Source organism: Solanum lycopersicum, chromosome 1 (genome assembly GCF_036512215.1).
Source record: "Solanum lycopersicum chromosome 1, SLM_r2.1".
NCBI classification, from domain to species: domain Eukaryota; kingdom Viridiplantae; phylum Streptophyta; class Magnoliopsida; order Solanales; family Solanaceae; genus Solanum; species Solanum lycopersicum.
In genome coordinates, this window is record NC_090800.1 from 47,034,435 (window position 1) to 47,058,002 (window position 23,568).

The 23,568-nt window shown below is 35.3% G+C and overlaps 1 protein-coding gene across 5 annotated transcripts; it reads right to left on the reverse strand.

Moving 5' to 3' along the window:
• Positions 1-217: 217 nt before the first annotated feature.
• On the reverse strand, positions 218-23,173 carry LOC101268790 (uncharacterized). 5 transcript variants are annotated; one of them, XR_003246148.2, is made up of 7 exons: positions 22,739-23,113; positions 22,471-22,664; positions 18,030-18,348; positions 12,155-12,250; positions 2,313-2,462; positions 867-935; positions 218-471 (listed from the first exon to the last, which is right to left on the reverse strand). XR_003246148.2 is itself a non-coding variant. In XM_004228925.5 (5 exons), exons 1-4 carry the CDS (start codon positions 22,832-22,834, stop codon positions 12,194-12,196), a joined length of 666 nt encoding a protein of 221 aa, XP_004228973.1. In that variant the 5' UTR covers positions 22,835-23,173; the 3' UTR covers positions 218-471; positions 12,155-12,193. The 5 variants fall into 5 exon arrangements, 2 of the variants coding, with proteins under 2 accessions (XP_004228973.1, XP_010318511.1); XR_002027989.3 differs by lacking the exon at positions 2,313-2,462; XR_002027990.3 differs by lacking the exon at positions 867-935.
• Between the last annotated feature and the right edge of the window lie 395 nt (positions 23,174-23,568).

Genomic DNA, 23,568 nt, shown 5'->3' on the forward strand with positions numbered 1-23,568 from the left:
GGAACTGAATATATCTGCCAAACAATAGATGAAAGATGCTGACTGCTCTTGCTCTTGCCAAGTCTAATGTTAATGAAAGAATTCCCAGACATCATTACCAATGACATTGAGTTTACACCAATCAAGCCTAATGCTAATATGAAGAAGATACAAGGGAGAAATAGAAACAACTACCAATGCGATAGACTTCACAACATATTGGACATCTTCAACAAGATTTACTCGTAAGATTAAAATTTCATTGCCAGAATATCTTTACAAGAGTAAACACAAGGTTTATCATTTGTATTATCTTGCAAAAGAATACTACCATTCGGTTACTGTACAGAGCTCACTACCATACACAAACCTGCTGAATTGAGTTTAAAAACTACATCTCCAAATAAAAAATGGAGAATCGACGTTCCCAAAATGCTCATTGTAAAACAACCAAGTTTAGACATGCTGGGGACTACTTGCAGCACCGTCATCCTGGAAATGAAACAAAATAAATGAACTCGGAAATAATCTATGTTCAGATTTTAAATAGTACGTAATTAGAATATTCTACGTAGCACCCAATAGATATTTTGGCAGCAATACCTCCACTGCCAATCTGAATTGGAACAAATCAACAAGGCAGCTACCTATTCTACTATTATAACAGCAAAATGAAGTTCACCAGAAGCAGAAAGTGTTAAATCAAAAGCATGCACCGAGTACACGCCATAGTTAAAGGAGCAATGTCAGGGTCAAGGTCACTCCGGGGCTAAGATAGAAATAGGGAGAGAACTCAAAAGAACGGAAAGGGGTGGCAAGTAGATCTGAGAATTCTATTAGTTTGTTTCTATGATAAATTTCTTCGAAGTAATAGTAATTGACAGGACCTTGTTGGTAAGTTCTACAAGATCATGTTATGCCTTCGAAATGAAAAATAATTCCAAGTCCGTCTTTTTCTACAAACAAGAAAGCTAAAATTAATGCAACAATCATATATATATACTATATATATATATTAAAAGTGGAAAATTACAAAGTGCACCGTTGGATTACCATTTTACCCCCTACACTAAATCAAAATCTAATTAACTATCTAAATACAACAACAACAAATACATAGCCAGTGAAATCCCATAAGTGAGGTCCAGTAGAATGTATGTATACCTTAACGCTACCTCGTGAAGGCAGAGACATTGTTTCTAATTAACTATTGAATTAATTAGAAGTCCTATTTTATTTATGCAAAAGATGAATTAATCCGAAACCCCACTATTGTGCTTTAATTATTTAATCATGGCATTATAAGTTCTCTTATTTACTACAGATTATTGCAAATATTATTCACATTCTCTCATGCTCTTTAGTTATATCATTATAAATTACCTTCAGTTATTATTAATTATTTCTATCTTTCATCTTCCCGTATATTAACTTTTTCCAATTAAATTTTAACATTCTTATATCAATGTATATGGAGCATAAAATATTACATAAAATTAATTGCTTTAAATATTAATACATCATGTGTAACACTAACTTCCACAATTCCTATCATTTATCTTTTCATTTTCTTAACTTGGTTTTTCAAATTCTAAGACTTTTCAATCAGTAACCTCTTTGTTAAAATTAAATATAGGTTAAAAGGAATTCCAAAGAACATTAAGAGACACTATATCAAGGCAACAAACAGTTTTCATTTCCCTCAAAGTTGTTTTTCTTAAAAAATCTAGCCTTTCCATTCATTTTCCTTTCTATATTCCTCTCCTTTCTTTTCCCTTAAAGAAAATTTTGTGGGAACTAAAAGGAAGTAGAAGACAGAGAAGTCTTATGTAGATGTCAGAATTGAATAATCACCAAATTCAACTTACTTCAACTTTCACGGGATAATATATGAAGACTACTATCTCCATCAGTAACACTAGCAGAGGATTCATGAGCTAAGAAAAGGAGGAGGTTGGTTTCTTTGGAAAGTTGATTTTGAAATTTTAATTAATTGATTCATTCTTATAGTATTTTGTAATCACAATTTTTATAGATAAAAAGACAATACATACGAGATAATGATGAGGAAGATGGTATGTTAGATCTTAGTTTCTCTATATTTTAAATGGGAAGATTGGCATAAAGTTCATTTATTTGTCAAATCATGCATTTAATGTATACTAGTTTCTTGACATGTGTGTTGCACGTGAATGTCAAATCATGTAATATACTATTTGATATAAGAATAATATCAATACAATTAAAACAAAGCTTTGAATACTCTTCGGGGTGGCTTAGTGGTTTGAGCTTGGGACCTCCATGTTGGAGGTCTCAAGTTCGAAGCCCCTTACCAGCGAAACCATGAGGTTTGCCTTCTGGGTCGAGCTCGTTGCACCAGGCTTGCCTAGTGCGAGTTACCTCTCCTACGTGGTTTACGAGCTATTGCATAGGAGCGGATGTTTTACCATGTGCGCACCAAAGGGTAGCGGCTACGGATTTCCCTTGTCATAAAAAAAAGAAAGCTTTGAATAAATAAATATATATGACAGAATGAATTACAAGTTTCTACGATAGATCAACGTGGATCCTCATATGGTAAATTGTTGTCGAGGTCAAAATGATTAGATATCATTCGAAATTATTAATTCTCTTATCCTAACTGCATTGTGATAATCAAGATGGTTGCAGTGGCACTATGGTTTTTACAACTATCATGAATATTGTCAATTGAATAAGTCATTTTTTGAATCATTACTATGCATTTTTGATAGTCGCACTACTCCCTGACAGTGAATGAGGTTGATATACATATTGTTTGAACCTTATAATGACCTCGTCATTTACCATGAAACAATATTTGGTGCCAAGAGTTTAGCATTAATGATCACTTGACCAATACACTTTACTTATACATTAAGCTTATTCATTTATCAAAACATTTTATATAATGAAAGCTGTAAACCTAGTTAATCCAATAGGAAAGGTAACACTCAATTGACAAATAAGCAGTTGATTTGAATATTTATGCTAATCTGAAATTACATTTGATATTAACCTTCAGATTTCTATCTCTGTTGTCAACAAGAGAAGTAATTGTGATTTTGTGGTAACTTCACTGATAGGCCAATCTGTTGTTAATTCTGCACTCAAACCTTTCATGTTATATGACATTTCAGTTTTTTTTCCCCAACTTCTATCCTTTCTTTGTGCTCATCTTCCAGCTATATGTAAGTGATCACCAATAATGAGAAGGAAATTGAGTAGTATACTTAAGTAGTACTTCAAGATTAATCAAGGTTTTATAATCTCTTTGTAATCCCACTTTCTCTAAATAGACAAGAACTCCATTGCCTACAACTTGTTGAGGCAAAAGATTGTATAGTATTCTAAATATAAACTCAGTAAGAACATAGACACCCACTAGAGAAAGAAGGATGAATCAATTCTTGTGCCATCCAACAATCCCCCCCCCCCCCCCCTTCGAACTTCATGTGTGCTTTAATTGTTCTCATACTCACCTATAATGGGAAGAAATTTGAGTACTATCTCTGCCCCAATTTATAAGACTACTTTCCTTTTTAGTCATTCTCAAAAAGAAAGACATAGTTCTATATTAAGTAACAATTTAAATTTAAAATACCTATTTGACCATTATTGAAATGATCTATAGCTACACAACCATCTATGATTTATTTTAGACCACAAGTTTCAAAAGTCATTCTTTCTTTCTTAAGTCTGTGTCAAGACAAACTAACTCATATAAAATGGGACGGAAGGAGTATTATACTTCAAGATCCAAGGTTTTATAATCTCCCTCTCAATTCCAAGAAAACTATAAATAACTACATTATGTACTTGTTGAGGAAAAAGAATGTAGTTCTAAATATAAACTCAATGAAAAAGTTGTAAAAAAAAACCCTATTGGAAAAAGAGGATGATGAAGTCATCCTTCACACTGTTCTCCCAAATTTTATGAGTGGTTAAATTATATATTAGTCCTCTATCCTTGACATGTATCTCTTCATGCACAAACAGTGTTTTGGGAAGCGAGAAGCGGAAAAAAGTGACGAGGGCTTGCTTCACAGAAGCGTGAAGCGAAGCGCGCGTTTTTTTAAAAAAAACGACATTTAGTATAAAAATAAAAAAATATTAAATAACTAAATAGAGGTAATATAGTCTTAGATTGAAAGAAATTACATAGGCAAAAATACTCATAAGTCATAACATATAAAACAAAAAATCAAAAATATAATTAAATCACAAAGACATGAATGCTTCACACCTAATCAAACCCCAAGTGGTTAAATTATAAAACAAAAAAACTGAATTCACTTGCTCATTTGAGGTTTCAATCATGTTTGGACATCTATTAAATGTTAGGTTAATATGTTTAATCGTACGAAAAAACAAAAGTTGATGCTTGTGGGTTCCTAGAACGACCTCACGTTAATATACAATAATAATTGGATGCATAGTCATATTTACGAATAGAGTTTTTGGTCATAAACATCCTTAAACTATAAACTTAAAGTACATCCTTAAAATATCTTTTAGGCAAAAAAAAATATCCTCGAAATATTTTGAAAGTTAACTTTCATCTTTGAGTTAGATATTGTCAAAAAAAATTAAGGAAATCCTACAAAAACATGTGCAGATTATGTGAGTATCAACAAAAGTTTTCTTGCATAATTTCATTACTTGCTATAAAAAGCATCCGAAAAAAAGAATATAAAAAATATCAAATACCATTACTTCTTGAAACAAAAATGTTTGGAAGATGCACGGTTACATGACCTACTCGTGTTCTCATCTGTCAATGGAAAAAACCTAGAGCTTAATTATCTTTACCTTTTACAAAGTTAAATTGTAGTTGAATCAATAATTTTTTGGGACAGTCTGATATTGAGGTGATCAAAATTCTGATTACGTCTCACATTGAAGTTTCATTCTCCATTACTAGAAGGAAGTCTTCAGCAAACACCACTTCTAGAAGATTCAAATGAGAAGAACCACATTTCAAAATGTGCTCTAACGTGGGAAGTGCGCCAAATCTTATCGACCCAATCTTCTCTCTCCTAAAGTTTGCCATCAACTTTCTCCGATGACTTCTCTCTTTTCTAGATATGGGAGAGAAATTGTTTTTATTGCAGGTGACAAATCTTTTGAGTTATTGAACATTAGTGAAGATTGTGATCGATGGTTCACTCTGATTGAACATGGGAGGAGACTTACTGGCAGTATTAGAATCGATGAAGCAAATCAGCGTTGGGTGTGAAGTGAAGCTCTGCTTGAAGCTTCACAGGAAAGGGGAAACTGATGCAGAAGGTAGGCGAGAAAGAACCAATGCGACTCATACAGGGTAATCCAAAATTTCAGCATCTATGGCTGGTACGTGAGAGTAGAAAATTTGCTTGGGGAGAAAGAAACATCAGAGATTATCCCGGAGAATGACTACAAATGGTGTGGGAAGATAATGCAGGGAAGATCAAAAAGTTTCTGGAGAAGGCTGTAAATCCACGATTTCAGCTTGCAGATTCAAAGGCAAAATCATATTTTCAAGCAACAAAAATTACTAATTGGCCAAATAACTCTGAGAAATCTTCAGAGTCCCAGTCAATAGAAAAGGAGAATTCTCTTGTGAAGTATCTAATTGGCACATTCAACGACTCTTAATATCAGCTCTAATCAAGAGATAATTCAAAAACACAGATGGCAAATCAGTGCAGGGCGTAGAGTCACTCCATAAATCACAACAAATTTCTCTTCAGCTACACTCCAAGCAGGAAGCTATACAAGTCAAAATGGTGATTGATTTTGGAACGAAAGGAGGCTAACTCTCAATTTGGTGGTTAGTGACTGCTGAATCTGAAGCAACACACAGAGACGCAGGTCAGAGATGGGTGAAGGTGTTTGGGAACCCCTTGCATGCTTGAACAACTGAAAATATCAGGAAAATAGGAAATCAGTGTGGGGGATATGTAGACATTGATGAAGACACAAAGAACAGGAATCAACTTATTTGGGCTCGCGTCTGTGTTCACTCCGACATGGAATTTCAAAGGAAGGTGGATTTAGCGGTTAAGGAGCGGAAATTTGACATTTCCATTATGTCCGATTCTGATGTCGTCGCGGGTAAAGTCAAGCATGATGTCTTTACCTCTAGGACTCCTGCAGCTATACCTATAGCTGCACCTGTTTTCCCCAACCCTAGAGAGCAACACGTGAACAACAACATGGTCAACAGAAACCGAACTTTTTAAAAACGGTGGGTCAGGACGAAAATAAGGAGAAGGGACCTTTAATATATGCAGAGACCTAAAGAAGAGGGGAGCAGAGGGTCAGCCAAACAACACAAGATTTGGAGAGCTATTGGGCCAGTCAATAATGCTAGAACGCCTCAAATTAAAGACACTCTGAAGCCTAACCAGTTCTCAGATTGAATTCTGAATCAAACGCAGAGAATAGAGTAGCAGGGAAACAGACAGAGAAGCTGGTGATAAAGCAGAGAACTTTAAGAACATATCACGCCCCATAAATCCCTCTTTATTACCAGAATCAAACAAAGTAACTGCCTCAGATTCTGATTACTCCATTTCCTCGAATAGGGATTTTCTCTCTCCTCTGACATGAAGAAAGCTCTCAAAATCAGCAGTTGCTGGAAAACCCTGTTGAAAACAAGATGACACAGTGCGCAAAGATTGTTATGGCTGAAGCATGGAAGGCCTTTGGGATGAATGCAAATGGGTTTGAGCACGAGATCCTGGAGATGATCTTACGTATGGAGCAGAAGAGAAAATTACAACTTCAGCAACATAGGGAGAAAAAGAAAGATGCAAAAAATTCCAAGAAAAAAGGGGATGGCGAAGTGAAAATTTTGATTTCCTCAGGTAACTATGACAAAGGGGTCCATAATGAGGGAGAAAAAATCATGAAGAGTAGGAAACTCAAAGCACTGTCCGAATAAAGTGAAATCATAAGTTGGAATGTGCGGGGGCTTAATGACAATTAAAAAAAAAGATCATTATATCATTGGTCAAGAAGTGGAAGCCAGATGTTTTATGTCTACAAGAAACAAAAATTGAAGGATGGCCTACGGTTATAGCAACACAGATTTGGGGATCTAGATAGGTCGACTGGATGTAATTAAAAATCATATGGAAAGAGAGGGGGTATCAATAATATTCTGGGAAAAGAGGCAATGGAATTGCATAGATTTTTTGAGAGGCACATGGTTCATCACTGCAATGTTTGAAGGGTTACAGGAGATCTCAGATGGTGCTTTACTGGTGTATATGGGCCACATTCAAATTGGGAAAGAACATATTTTTGGGATGAATTAGCTGATATTAGAATGTAACGGACAGATTACTGGGTAGTGGAGGAGACTTTAATATCTGTAGATTCGAACATGAAAGGTTTAATTGCATTAGAAGATCAAGAGCAATGAGGAACTTTTCAGATCTTGGAGTTGATTGATTTACCTCTTCAGGGTGCTGATTACACTTGGTACAGGGGTGAGGAGGATTCCACTCAAGCCTCCAGAATAGATAGATTCCTGATTTCTACCGAATGAAGTGACAACTTCGGTTAATGAACTTGCGCTTCCCAAAAGTAACTTCTGATCAGACTCAATGTCTTGGAGAGTGCTGACTGGTATGTTAACCCGTCATACTTTAAATTTGAGAATATGTGGCTACAACATGATGGTTTCATTGACAAAGTCAAAGAATGGTGGCAGAGCTATAATGTTAATGGTTCCCCAGATTACATACTAGCTCAAAAACTGAAACACTTGAAAAGGGATATCAGCAAATGGAATAAAGAGGAATATGGCAAAGTGGAAGTCAGGGCAAGCAAAGCGTTGGATGAACTTCTAATACTTGAGCAGGCAACTGAAGGCAGAATGAAGACTCTAGAGGTAAAATATCAGATTTTGAATCTCAAACTAGAAATTCAGAGATCCGCCAGAGCAGAGGAGGCCTCGTGGAGACAAAAGTCCAAATGTTTCTGGTTTAAAGAGGGTGATAGGAATACTAAATTCCTCCAAAGGGTTGCAAGTGACAACAGAAGATACAATAGAATAGACAAATTACTAGTGGAGGAAGAGATAATAAAAGATAAAGAGCTTATAAAGAAGGAAATACTCAGCTTCTCTCAGTCTCTTTACAGAGGAAGAAAACTAGAGACCTAAAACCTCCTTTGAAGGGGATGGGATGCCTAACAACTAGGGGTGTCAAAAATGAACCCAAACATAGGTAACCCACCCAACCCCCCCAGAATTTGAAGGGTTGGACTCAAGATAATTTGAATTGGGCTCAATCTCAACATATTCAAGCTTTAACCCATTTGAAGAGAATTCTCAATTGAGCCCAATTGAATCTCCAATTTCATCCCGTTTTAAAACTTTTTCTTAAGATATGTTCTTATAAATTGAAGGTATGAATTATTATCTATGCAACATCTTTAAGGATTTATCTATCCATTTTCTTACTTTTAAAACAAAAAATTCTTGAGCGAAAAATTCAAATTGTGATTATAAAAGTTAAATATCAATATGTTAAATTATTGAAATTAATCGGGTCAAATGGGGCGAGTCAAGACCCAACCCGTTTGTTAGCCCATTTGAGCCCAAAGTAAACTTGGGCGGGTCAAGACCCAACCCGATTTCTATTCAACCCATTGTAATATTTCCAATTTCAACCCAATCCGGCCATTTGACACCCCTACTAACAACCGAAGAAAAAGATGGTTTGAAAGCAACGTTTGGTGAGGAAGAAGTGCTAGGTGCAGTCACATCTTGTGCTCCCGATAAAGCCCCTGAACCGGATGGCTTTACCATGGCCTTTTATCATTAGAATTGGGATACAATTAAGAATAACGTACTTGGAGCTCTCAATCACTTCCATTACAATTTTCATATGGTGAATTTTTTTTAGTGCATTTTCATTGCCCTTATACTAAAAAGAAAAGGAGTTATCGCGCTAACCAACTACAGACCCATTAGTCTAATAGGTTGCTTCTATAAACTCATAGCTACGGTGCTGACGCCTGGCTGAAAGACTTAAAAAGGTGATTGTGGCTAACCATGCAGCAACACCCAATGGTGTACAAAACAATCCACACTTCCCTACAGAACTGGATTATGGAAGGTCATTAATACCTTGTAGGATGCCTTTTCTCAAACAAACTCAATTTGAGGCAGGGAATGGGAACCATATCAGATTCTGGCTAGACAAATGGACAGGACCCTATACTTTGAAAGAAACCTTCCCAAATATATTAAACATTGCCAGACATCCTAATTATTGTATTGCTCAGTATAGGGATGGCAACTCTTGGAACCTGAACCTAAAAGAAATTTGCAAGATTGGGGATTTGAAGAGTTATTGGATCTGCTCAAAAGCTTAGAAAACAACAACATTAACATTCAGGGCAATGATAAGTTAAAATGGAACTCCAACAACAAAGGTTTATACAAAGTCAAGGCAGGATATGAACACTTGAGCTCCAATAAGATGATGTTTGATCTATGGCCCTGGAAGTTAGTCTGGAAGACTAAACAACCCCCCTAAAGTCTTGTGTTTTACTTGGACAGCCTAAGAAGAAGCATGCCTCACTCAAGACAATCTTATGAGAAGAAAATTTCAACTGGTCTATAGGTGTTACATGTATCAGTCGACTTCAGAAAACATCAACCGCCTTATGCTTCACTACCCTATTGCAACACACTTTTGGAACATGTTCCTAGCGCATTTTGGTATAAGTTGGTCCATGCCCTTCAATATCAGAGATGCCTACACTAGTTGGAGCTCTATGGAAGTTAGAAAATCCATCAGGAAAATCTGGATCATGATCCCAGCTTGGTTTTTTTGGGTTATTTGGAATGAAAGAAACATGAAATATTTTGATGGAGTTTCAACTCCAATTTGTAAGCTTAAGGCTAGTTGTTTGGTCAACCTTTTTAGTTGGGCCAACTTTTCCCTGTAAATAACTTAGATCACTACCTGGATTTTGTCAGCTCCTTAGCTCTATAAGTTTTTTCTGTTCTTGCTGAGCTGACAGATCCCCCTTTTGTATGTTTGCATCTACTGGAGGCCTTGATGAAATCTCACTTGCTTCATCAAAAAAAAAAAGGATGTTTTCTGCTAAAAATGATATTTTAAGGATAATGTCTAAATTTAAAGTATACTTAAAGAAAGATTTTGGCCAAAAACTTTTTACAAATATGTAGTAGAATGCCTAACACATATACAAGGTCTAGATAAATGCTATTGGGTTCCTCATACCACATTGTGGATCTACCCATGTATCCATAGTAGGTCCAATATTTACTAGAAGTTCTTTTAATATTGTAGAAGATTTTTTTGCGATTTCAGTACTAGAGAAACTAATTTTATAATGTTTGACTGAGAGATTTAGATGGAGAATCATGGACCGCAATGCAATTGTAGTTGTTCCATGTTGTACTTGAAATAAAATCAGAAAGGAGAGAGGCTGGAACGTGGTTGGCATGGGGGACAGAACCATAGGTGAAAACTGCTGGGATTGGGTGGTTAATTTTAACTGGTAGATAAAAATGATTAATGAGGTTAGATGTAAAAATAAAAAAGGCAGAAAAAGGAAAGAGAAATATCAGAGAAGCAAGCATCAATACACCCTTGAAACTCTACGTCTACTATCAATTCAAATAAAATTAAAAAACAAGAGAATGGAAGTTAGTCAAGGTCGAAACTTGTCTTGTTCTCTACTTTGACTGAACTCTTCCTGTTTCCATCAGCTAAAGGCAGATGTAGGCATGTGATTTTAGACCCTCTCTTTGTTTTATACTATTTTAGCATTAAATATTTCTTTTAGACTTAATCTCGATATTTAGAGTTTTATTTCATTTTACTTGTGAAAAAACGAAAATTACAAACAAACAAACAATGTCATATTTTAGTTTAGATACGGTTTAGATAGATATCACAATGATTTCAAGACCAAAAGAGAGTGATGGTTGGCAAAGTCAAACTGAAATAACACACAGTTTCATCTCCAAAAGTTCAACAAACAGCTTGATGACAATTGATGGGGTTTTATAGGACCTCCAATGTTCCACCACGTCTACATCATGTTTACTTTTCATTTTGGGAAATAACAAGATGGAGCATCAATAGTGAACATAGGCTCTTTCCCAGCTTAGGTGTCGCAAGATGTTATCTGATGAAACTAAGATAAAAGGTGAGAAACTAGCTAGCAACTAAGATGATGGTACAAAATTTCATTTTAGCCATGTTCCCTAGATAAATGTAAGTACTTTCACTAAAAAAACCGCAATATGAATACTTCTACAAATAGACATAATTTTCTTCCTATTGAAAGCTTAAAGCAGTTCAAATGCAACAGAAAAGGCTTGCACTTCTCTTAGAGGCTAATGTTTTGCAGATTTGCTTAAGACTAATGACAATAGAGACTACATGGTCAAAGAGGCATAAACGGCAATAAGTCCAAAGCCTTTTCAGCTGTAAAATTGGTGATATTACAATAGTAGAAAGTTGGCTGACTTGTAAAATCTTGACCAAGAAGGTCTTTGGAATAAGTATTCCAATCTTCATTGTCATTTGAGACTCTAAATAATAGTGGATAAAGTTGGTCTGCAATCATTCCACAAGAATCAAGATCAAATGAATGTGCATTCTCATTCTCGCAAGCGGAGATGTACTTCTAACCGCTCTGTAACCAATGATCGGGTGAGACAGAAACTATGTAGTTTGGATTTTATGGTCAAAAAGAAGATAAGATTCTTGATTATTCAGACCTTGTTCATTTATTACAGATACAGGACTGAATCACAAAAGGACTGTCTCTTGCTTAGTACTGAACACTTAAAAGTTGTTCATAATTGGCACTACAAAAATTAGTCTGATTATGAGACCCAGGAAAAACTTCCAAGATACAATAATGAGATTCCAATGATAAAAATGTTCAAGGGGAGACATCTATATATGGGCCTAAACTTTACCATCACTGTAAGGTCCCAGAGACTCAAACTGCTTTTCATGATTCAAAAGTGTCGTTGAGCAATTGTTAACTGTAGCAACTAATACAGAGGAGGGAATTGCAATCTTTAACAACATTTAAAGCATATAAAGTCTAAAACTAAGCATTCTGAGGAGCCAACATGAGAATGTCAAACATATTAAGGACAACTCACGTCGGTGATGCGGATAGATCTGCTCATTGATGGCTTAAATTAAATTGTTTTCGCCATAGAAGGTGATCCAATCACAAAGCCATTATTTTGACTACCCTAAAAACAACAGGAAGAGGATATAATGACCATCAAATATAACATAAAAAGTATCATATAGTTAATCATGACTCAGCAAAATCTCAAAATACAGGAAAATATACACTCAATCTCAAGAGTAAATACCAAAGGAGGCATGCATCTTTTAACAAACGCCTGCAACATTTACAGAGATGTATTATTCTGCTTTTACATTCTTCAGAAATACTCCTTTCTCCAAACTTAGGTAACATGCTTTCTGTTTTAGGATGTCCTATAATTTATCTACCATTTAATAATTCAAGTTTAAGTCAAGGTGATTCCACATTAAAATTAACTTTTGAACTACTAATTTAATATTGTCATTTTAGGTTTCTGAACGACTTTTAAGAAAGACATTTAAATGTCGTTACACCAAAAATGAAAGGTTATGATACAGTTCCATTTAATCTTTTGAATGGAACTGAAACTATCTTCAAAACATATATTGTTTCTCTCTCCATTTGGTCCACCATATACTAGGTGGAATTATTATCCACCACTTCTTTTGACGTTTGCTTCCTACTCTCCTAATCCAGCAGCTAAGATCTGTTTGTTGTATGTTCTAGAAGTATCCACTTAGTTTCTGTGAGGCTAATAAATAATGCCTTAATCTGTGAAGTAACTTTGCAATGTAGGAACAAATGGTTGTTAGTTTCCTCAGCCACATGCACAGGATGCACCTAGATGCTATGTGGAAATCTCTCCTTTGTAATCTTTCCTGGGTAAGATATGCTTTTCTAACTACCGACCAATTTAAATCACTTCACCCTTGGTTAAAGCCATGTTTTTATATACCTGCTTCCACTTTCCATGGGCTTGTCTTACAACTTGATTGCTTTATCGCTTTCTTCCTGTACAGCTATTCACTGAAACACTGTCTTCATTGTCATGCTTCCACCTTATTGTATCAGGCTCTGAAGTGATACCATTAAATCTACTCAATTATTGCAGCATCTCAACCACTCTCTCCACTTCCCAATCATTCATCTGTCTTCTGAAGGAGATGTTCCATCCTTGAGGAGATCATATGTCAACTATTGTTGCATCTGGATTGTTTTAAAAGGAGATTAGATCAGGATATGAGTTCATTAAGGCCTCATGTCCAATCCAATTCTCTTTCCACAGAAGGATCTTGGTGTCATTCCCCACTTTATAATGTAATCTCCTAGCGAGGTTGGACCAAATATCCCAACTGTTCTCAACACTTCAACACCATAAATGCTAGATATTGTGTTAGTACACTATTGGTAATTCTGCCCAGTGTTGTGAAAGGCGCTCGCCTCGTCGCCAAATTTGCTATAAATTATCGCCTTCCACAATGCATGATCCTCCCTGGAAAATCTGCAGAGCCACTTCATCAGCAAGCAATCGTTTTGCACCTTCAAATTCCTGATACCAAGACCACCAAAATGCCAACTCAACTAAGTAGTCGGCCAGTTAGCCAAATGTATTCCTTTCCCTTTTTATTTCCCATCCAAAAAAAAAATTCTCCTCAACTTATCCAACCTCTTCTGCACCTTGGAGGGAATGGGGAATAATGACATTACATAAATTGGTAGTAGATCCAACACTGAATTTATCAAAGTAATTCTTCCTCCTAGAGAAAGGTATTGAGTTTTCCACATTGGTACCTTCTTTGTCGTTGTCTCTACTATTCAATCACAAATTTCAACTCTTTCTGTTGGTTGCCTGAACGCATGCCTAGATACACTATTGGGGATTGATCAATTCAACATCCCAATATGCGAGCCAGACTCTACATATGTGATACTGCTTTGATAGGAAATATACTGTTCTTCCTCCAATTTACACACAGAGAAGAAGTAGCCTCAAAGATCACCAAAATCATTCTCATAAAGCTAATTTGCTCTGCATTAACTTCATAGAAAATAACAGTGTATCATCTGCATAAAGCAGATGGAATATATGCATCTCCTGTCCTCAATTGTTGCCTAACTTGAACCCTTTAGCCACTAGCCACCCTCATCATATTGTTGAAACCCTCCATGGTTAGCATGGAGAGGAAAGGTGAAAGAGGAATTCCCTGTATGAGACCTTACTATGTCAAGAAGAGGACTTCCTTTGTTTTCATTCTCATAAAGCTAAGTTGTTCTGCCTTAGCTTCATAGAAATAACAGCCAGTGTTATCAAAGGCGCGCTTACCCTAAAGTGAGGCTCAAAACGTGTTCTGCGCTTCGACTCGCTTTATATGCGCTTCAATGTTGTCATCAAGGTTCTAAGACAAATATTTCCTTGCCAATAAGCCTCTTAGGAAGAAGTAACACTAAATAATTGATATTTCACTTTATCCTGATTTTTTTCAATTTCTTTGGTCATATATTTGTACTCTTTTCTCCCTGTGCGCCTTTTTCTTTAAAGCTCACGCTTTATTTGCGATTTATGCTTAAAGCCCCCACGGACCTTAGAGCTTTTTTGCGCTTTTCGCCTTTAATAACACTGAATTAACAGTACAATCTGAATAAAGCAGATGGCATATATGCATCCCCTGTCCTCAATTGTTGCCTAACTTGAACCCTTTCAGACACTAGCCACCCTCATCATACTATTGAAACCCTCCATGTTTAGCATGCAGAGGAACGGTGAAAGAGGATCACCCTGTATGAGCCTTGCTAAGTCAAGAAAAGGCTTCCTTACTTTCCACTCATAGTAGTCTTAATGACTAGTACTTTGAACCCTTAAGAAAGTAGGTGCAGTGAAGGGTTCGACACTTGCTCCCTTCGTCTTAAGTGCATTTTTATTTATTTTTTCGATACAGAACTCTTAGTCAAGCTGGAGAGATTGAATATATTTGTTTCAGGTTCCATAGGAAAGAGAGGAGCTACCATCCAATGGTACTTTACAAAAGTATGGTCACAGGGGCAAATACCTTCTCGAGACTATTAAAATGAATTCGTAGCACATAGGGGCCATTTGGGGGAAGGGCTCTTTACCAAGGATTCTCCATTCTCATGGCTCAAGAACCTAACAATCTTGAAGCAAAATACAATCTTCTTTAACCACCTCTCAACAAAACCCATTTGATTAAGAATATTGAAAAGGAACTCCTAGTTGACATGGTCATAAGCCTTCTCAACATCTACTTTATGCCTAGTACCTCGATCTTCACCTTTGAGCCTAGAGTCCAAAATTTTGTTGGCTATTAGTGCAGTATATGTGATTTGTCTCCCTTGAATGAAGGATAATAGATGCTTGTTTAACAACTTGCTCCCTTCATTATAAGTAAGGTTCATTCTACTTTTTTGATTCAGAACTCTTAGTCGAGTTGGTGAGACCACTGTTATCAAAGGCGCGCTAAGCGAGGCTCAAAATGTGTTCTGCGCTTCGACTCGCTTTATGTGCGATTCAATGTTGTCATCAAGGTTCTAAGACAAATATTTCCTTGCCAATAAGCCTCTTAGGAAGATATAACACTAAATAATTGATATTTCACTTTATCATGATTTTTTTCAGTTTCTTTGGTTATATATTTGTTATTCATATTTATATTTATTAGTCTTGGACTAAACATATATATTTGTATTTTTTCTCCCTTTGTGCCTTTTTCATTAAAGCCCGCGCTTAATTTGTGCTTTGTGCTTAAAGCCCCCAAGGACCTTAGAGCTTTTTCGCGCTTTTCGCCTTTGATAACACTAGGTGAGAGTGCTTTTTTGTTTGTGGTTCCATTGGAAGGAGAGGAATCATTATCCAATGGTATGTTTACTGGAGTAAGGTTGTTGGTGGTTATAACCTTCTTGACACTATTAAAACGGATTTGTGTCACGTAAGGGCTATTTTGGGGATATTGTTCTTTACTAAGGATTCTCCATTCTCATGGCTCGAGAACCTAACAGTCTTGATGCAAAATACAATCTACTTCAACCCGTTTCTATAAAAACCCATTTGTTTAAGAATATTGAAAAGGAACTCCTAGTTGAAGTGGTCATAAGCCTTCTCAACATCTACTTAATGCCTAGTACCGAGATCTTCACCTTTAAGCCTAGACTCCAAAATTTCATTAGCTTTTAAGTGCAATATCCATGAATTGTCTCCCTTTAATGAAGAATAATAGATGCTTGTTTAGCAACTTGCCCACCTCCCTCTTCAACCTCTCTTTTAGAAGCTTAGCAATAATTTTATAGATCTGAAATCTCTAAAGTTCAAAGGCCCTGTTTTCTTGGGAATAAAAGCAACATATGAAACTCTTCTCAAACAATTGAACAGATGAAGCTCTCTCTATTTATGAAAAGAAATGGAGAACTAAATTTCAATATCCAGATATCTCTAAAATTTGAAGAGTTCGAATTAAGATTGGTGTCATGAATTATATTGGCATAGATATTGTGATCAAGCACTTGATATCCTTCCTCATCATTTGTTGCTAGTCTCCAAAGCCCACTTTAATAGAAGGCTCTTCTTGTGGGCTTTCAAATTCTTAATTGTCAAACATCCTTGTTTTTGTTTGGTTATAATAGCACCCCACTTAACCAAATGAAATTTCTTTTCCCCTTCTCCATTACCTTGCCATAGAAAATTTCTTCTCGTAGGATCTAGCTTTCTAATGATTTTCCTAGGCATAGAAAAGAGGGGACATCATATAGGTTGGCCTGGCCTCAAGAACACTATTGATCAATATGACTCTACAACCCAAGGATAAGTATTCACTTCTCCAATACTAACTTATTTTAACTTTTTTCCACCACAAAGTTCCAAATGCTCAAGGGTTTACTCTTAGCTCCCAAAGGCATGTCAAGATAGGTGGTGGGAAGCTCCCTATCTTGCCACCTAAAATGTTTGACAATCAGTATATCCCAGTTCAGCAATTCATAACCTCCTCTTGCAAACATTTAGAATGATTTCCTTCAATAAATGTTGCTATTTTTGTATAATGCCCCAAAATTATACCCATTTTCTAAGGTTGAAAAGTTTTGCTCATCAAACACATTTAACTTATTTCCGAATAACCTTTATAAGATTGATAACAACAATTATCAATCATTAAGCAACATTCAATTCCAAATATCTGCGCAGTATGTTATAGTAATATTTCAAGAAAAACAAAAAGTAAAAAGTTATAAGTTTGACCTCTTCCTCCATTCTATATAAAAGCCATACATGTAATTATCCTCATCGAGCTAATTATGTCAAATCAAACTAAAATATTTCAAGAAAAACAAAAAGTAAAGTTGTAAGTTTGACCTCTTCCTCCTTCTATATAAAAGCCATACATGTAATTATCGTCCAAGCTAATTATGTCAAATCAAACTAAAATATGCAATGATGATTCAGGAAAGGAAGATTATTATTAGTATACGCATTATTAAATAGCCTCAAAACAAAACCATATATTTTTTTGATAAAAAAGTAAAGAGGATAAAAATCAAAGCACATATCTTTAGCTATGAACTCATTATGCATATGAGCAAGTATTTTTCTTCTTCACTTCATCTTTATTTTCCTCTAGTCAAGCATAACTAGGTCAATGATTCCTCCCATCAAGTCACAATGTCAGTATCCCAATTATATCATGCTTTTAATAAGATTCCACATCCATTATGTTCAATACACTTTATCAAAAACAATTTGGCAAATGAGTTGTAGGAAATGCAACGGAGTGTTCAGAGACATCTAAAACAGACTATATTCAATGTCCACATCACTTACTCAAATAATCCAAAGCAACTAAAACATGACAAATTCAATTATATATAAAAGGATTACAGAAAAAGAGGAAGGGAAGTGCTAAAGTGGAGCTGCGTACCCTGCAAAAATATGTTTCGTCTTTACCATCTTCGAACAAGGAGGAATAATATGCAGGATCGTATACAGAACCACCTAGAGCATCATCAGAATTGGATGGCTGTCTAGTAAGAGGAGTTGCAGGATTGAGAAAACTGTTTCTCATATCACTATCTGCCTCTCGGGGAACTGAACAGTCCATATAAGAAACACCGAGCTTATACATTTGAATCCACAATAGTGAAGATGATAATCTCACACAAAATCCAATAATTTGCATGGAGAGAGTGAGTTTCACCGAGAAGATAACAAGGGTTCCATAAATCCCAGAAGAAATATTCCTGCATGAATAAATGAAGTTCAGGAAGAAAATTTTACTTTTTCTTAACATTTCAAGAGTTGTGGTAAATTTATTGTACAAGGATGTTTGAGAACACAATGCATGAGTGAAGGCTGGCTCTACCTGCAATCTTATACAGTGATGCAGCAAGCGGTGATGCTATTAAGTCAAACTAAATATATCCATGAATTGACCAATAGAACAGCTTACAGTAAACAAATAAGTTGAGCTAAACCAAATTTTTAGGATTGAGAAAAGGCAATTCTTGTAGAAAAAGTAATAACGTGAGGAAACAAGAGCTCATACTACTTCAATAGCATTTGATGGAGTGTTATATAAGAAATAAGAAAGAGATGACTTTGGAGATCACATTGGTCCTTAAAACATAAAAGAGGAGGCCTCACCAGAAACCTCCTTTACAAAGTATAGTAGACCATCTAGATTTTTTAAAAAAAAAAAAAGCTTGTGTAATGCCCTCAACTTCTAAGCAAAGATTCGAACCATCCTCCATATGTGTATAGGCACATCCCAATGATTTCTAAGTTGTACATATATGTTAAGGTCCTTTACTAAGTGTAGTTAGTGTATCAGATGTGGTTCAAGGTTGTAGGGTATCTCAAACACCAAGCCAGTTCAAAACATTTATATCGGCTTAATAACAACCTGAATTCAGATAAGAGTCAACTTCAAACAACCATATCTCTAAGATTATGAAAAGTTAGGTGACCTTTGATCAATCAAATTAGAGGATTGTGAGTCTTCTTTCCAATGCCGCCCACCATTCATCAATCGATTATGGATGATTTAGGAGAGATGCCCCAACCTGCCTAATAGATCGAGCCCAACTCCGTGACCAAGTCCGTGTCATGGAGAGGAAGCGGACCTCACCATCCACTTCAATAAAATTTTGCCTTCCAGCTCCATGACACAGAACCAACTCAGAGTTGGCCAAAATTCGTCTATTTTTGTTTTTCTTTATTAGAATGTTTTCATCTTAAAACCTTTGGGGAATTATCTAAATAGCCCTAAACATGTAGAATGTCAGTTTGTTTTCATAATTCAACCAATGTTACCAAAGGCGAAAAGCACAAAAAAGCTCTAAGGTCTGTGGGGGCTTTAAGCACAAAGAGCAAATAAAGTGTGGGCTTTAATGAAAAAGGCGCAAAGGGAAAAAAGAATATAAAAGTTTAGTCTAAGACTAATAATTATAAATATGAATATCAAATATATGACCAAAGAAATTGAAAAAAATCATGATTAAGTGAAATATCAATTATTTAGTGTTACTTCTTCCAAAGAGACTTATTGGCAAGGAAAATATTTGTCTTAGAACCTTGATGACAACATTGAAGCGCACATAAAGCTAGTCGAAGCGCACAACACGCTTTGAGCCTCGCTTCAGGGCTTAAGTGCGCTTAAAGCGCACCTTTATAACACTAAATTTAACCCTCTAATTCTCTCCTAAATCTCTACTCTCAACAACTTCAAGAAATACCAAGGCTAGGGTCCATCTTCCAAGATTCTCCATCAAGCTTCGTCACTAAGGCATATGGACTTCAATGAGGAATTCGTTCCATCCTCATGTCCATAGCTCCTAAATTTTTATGAACTTGATTCCATAATCAGGGTTATCACACTCACATTCAAATTCTTCATATTTATGACCCGACTTATATGTAGGCCTTCAATGAGGAATTCTTTCTCATGTCCAAATTTATTAAGTTTCTATGAACTTGATTCCATAGTTAGGGTTGTCAAATCCACATTCAAATTCATTCATGACCTGAATTGCATGATTTCTTGAACTATCTATTCATGATAATGGAATATTGACAAATGCACTTAGTTCTTGGCATGTTATTGTTTATCATTCGTGAACCTTATATATCAAAACATGAATTTAGAGTATATGCTATTAAGAAAGCTATTTTGAGATATTACAAGATATGCATTTTTCTTGAAATTATCTCATGATTTAAGTTGTGCACATGATTTGAAAAGATATGTTTTAGAAGAGATTTCAGTATATGAATTTAGAAAACAAGATTTGAGCATAGCCTCAAAGCAAAATATGCTTTAGGAAGAGAGTTTGAGCAAGACTCGTGATAAGCTTATGGATAGTATATTTTTGGGAGTAGTATTTAGCACCAAGGTTCTAGATAGCCCAAGTTCTAGAATTATGTGCCCCCACAAAATTATGTTTGACCACTTTGTTAATCGACCATTTGGCCCTAAGAGACTAAAGTTAGTGGATTTTTCTTTGGGTGTTGCCTTTATTTAACTGATGTTACCTCTGCAAGAAACACGAAGAGAATGGAATCCACTCATTCTTTCACTACTCAGTTGCCAGACAGCTTGGGGATTTGTTCCTTAATTTCTTTGGTTTAAAATGGGTCATGTCAAGCTCAATGAATGATTTACTACAGTTGGGTATTAAAGGAAGAAACAAACAGATAAAATATATCTGGAGAACTATCCGGCAGGTGTGTTTTGGGTATTCTGGAGACACAAGAATTCTAGGTGGTTTGAGGGCAAAGCAAACCCTTCACATGAAATGAAATATAAGTGTCTGTGAATGCTAGCTTTTTGGTGTAAACTTCATGATGTTTACGAAATACAGATGATGATTAGATTTCATTAATTCCTTCAGGAATAGGATCTTTTGTATAGAGGTTTCCCCTTCTTCATTGTTACTTTTGCGTAGGGGACAGCCCAACCTTGTACATTCCAATCAACTTCCTGGTGTCTAATTTTTAACAAATCTATAAAATTTCTAGCTACTGGCATAAAAAGAAATACTAAGGCACTCTTTATTATAAAATTCTCATCTAGGATCAGAAGATATCGCCTTTTTGAATAGTTAATAACCATTATAGGCTACAGTTCCTTCGTTTGATAGAGAAATTTACAAAAGTAATGCTCCATCTTGAACGGCGTAAGGCAATTATAATCCTTCAGTATAATCCTCAGGGAGCTAGAAAAGTATTGGAATTCCATAACACTACATTTCTTTTCACTAGTAGACACCCATTATTAGTTCCTTGTCTGTTAAATCGTTCTTTGGCGCTTGCATTGAATAGTCTCTAAACCAAAGCTCTGTTTCATATTCTTTTTTGTAGAATAAAAAATTCAGGTCAGTCCAAATTAAAACTGTCCATCGTTAATTTCGTTACCAAAGCACAAGTTTAACCCTGGTGTAATAAATGAAAGAACAAGTAACGGTGGAGCATCTCTTTAGAGCCTTACATCTCTGTCCATTGTTAATTTCGGTTTCAATTATTTGTCTCTTACATAGCTCCAATCTTCCACTTAACCCAATGCATTTAATCGTGGGAACTATTTAAAACTTCAGCTTTCCTCCATATCAGTTAGCATCATACATTTTAATTGTAGATCCTCATGAATTTTAAATTTCATGTCGGCATATGCATGAATTGAAGCTTTGTAGTGAATCTACAACTATAACTAAGAACTTACAAAATTACGGTCTTTTTTGTTACTCGAACATGGTGGTTTCAACACCAAATAAATTCCTGAAAAAATTATGTTTAAAGGATTAAAGCTAGAGATAACAATTTACATATCAATTTGAACTCAACCATAAGCCACTCACTCCATGTCTAATGAACATTCTTGTCCAATATCTTATTCAACGACCAAATATCCACACAAATAGTCAACTCTAACAAATTGCATCTTCAGAAAATACTTAATTCGAAAAGCAAAATAAAGTTAATATAGATGACATTATTTTGATGAGATAGGAAATGCATATATCAACTAGGAGGTACTACATAATTTATTGAAATAAAACTTATTTAAGAATGGATTTTCAAAAGTCAAATTAGATGTTGTTCTTTTCATAAAAAAAAAAATCTCAAGAAACTATGGACCCCTAAAACATCTCTTGCATTCATTAAGGTTTCACTTCTCTGGTGTTCAAAAATGTTTATATTTAACAAGCAGAAGCAGATGGTAATATAAATTATGTTTAACCTAAAAAGAAATTGAAATGAAATAACCGTAAGTGGTTTATAATAATTCCATAGAGTTGAAGATTCATCATCCCATTGATCTGTAAATTACCATTTTGAAAAACTAAAGAGTATGAAATGAAACTTACCAAATTTCGGATGCAAAAAGGATGAACCAAGAAATGTCCACTAAGATTGCAGAGAAGAGAAGTACAGCGTATGTTCTACCAAGACTCTGACTGCTACTCTCAATAGCCACCAATGCGAATAACCCAATACCCAAATTGATTAATGAAACACCGTTGTATAATGCCCCAAGAGATCCAATCAGTGCACAGCCGATCTTGTGGAATCAAAATAGAACAGAATTAAACACCAATTTATTTATTTAGCCAAAATGAACAAGTCAGAAAATACCTGAACATAGATGAGAATAACTGCGAAGGATTGAATCCTGTCATAATCACGTAGCCACGTTTGTATGTGAGTCGTAAATGCAGAACAAAGCATCATATACAAGAAGAAATTCCACTGGACACTATTAACTGAGAAGAACAAAACAGATGGGGAAAAGGATGATCGGGGTTCTACATTGAAAGCCCCCGAAAACCGTTCGATTTCGCTTCTCACCAACGATGTAACAAAGCGACGACGCCACTTCCTCTTATTGAACACTACCGCATTTAAGGCAGCCCTGGGCAAGGAAAACCCGATTTCTGGGATGTCCCGTCTTTTCTTTCCTCCTTCAATCAATAAAAATAAATTCTCTAATTTTTTGCGGTATTCATTTAATTATATGATGTTTCTTTTTGAGTACAACCCCAAAATAGCCAAATAAATAAATAAGAAAATAAAAAAAAAATAAGAAAATGATCAATAATGTAATAATGTGTTGTTTGGTTATGAGACAAGTCCAAAATTAATATATGAACATATCCTTGGTAGCTAGATAAGTTCCAAGTTATTCATGTAGAAAATTAATATGGTGTTTGACTGACAATTTAGAAACCCACATAATAATACATTGTATGAGGAATCTTTTATTATTTTATGCAAGACAAAAGGAGGAATAATTAATACATGAATAACTAATGTCTGCATAAAATAATACATAGATTTACTCATAACTAATACCTATATTATTAACATCATCATAACTCTAACCAGCTACCGAACGACCCTCAGTAACTTTGGTTATTCATGTATTAATTGTATATCATGTTTGGTTTTCAAATAGGATTAAAGTT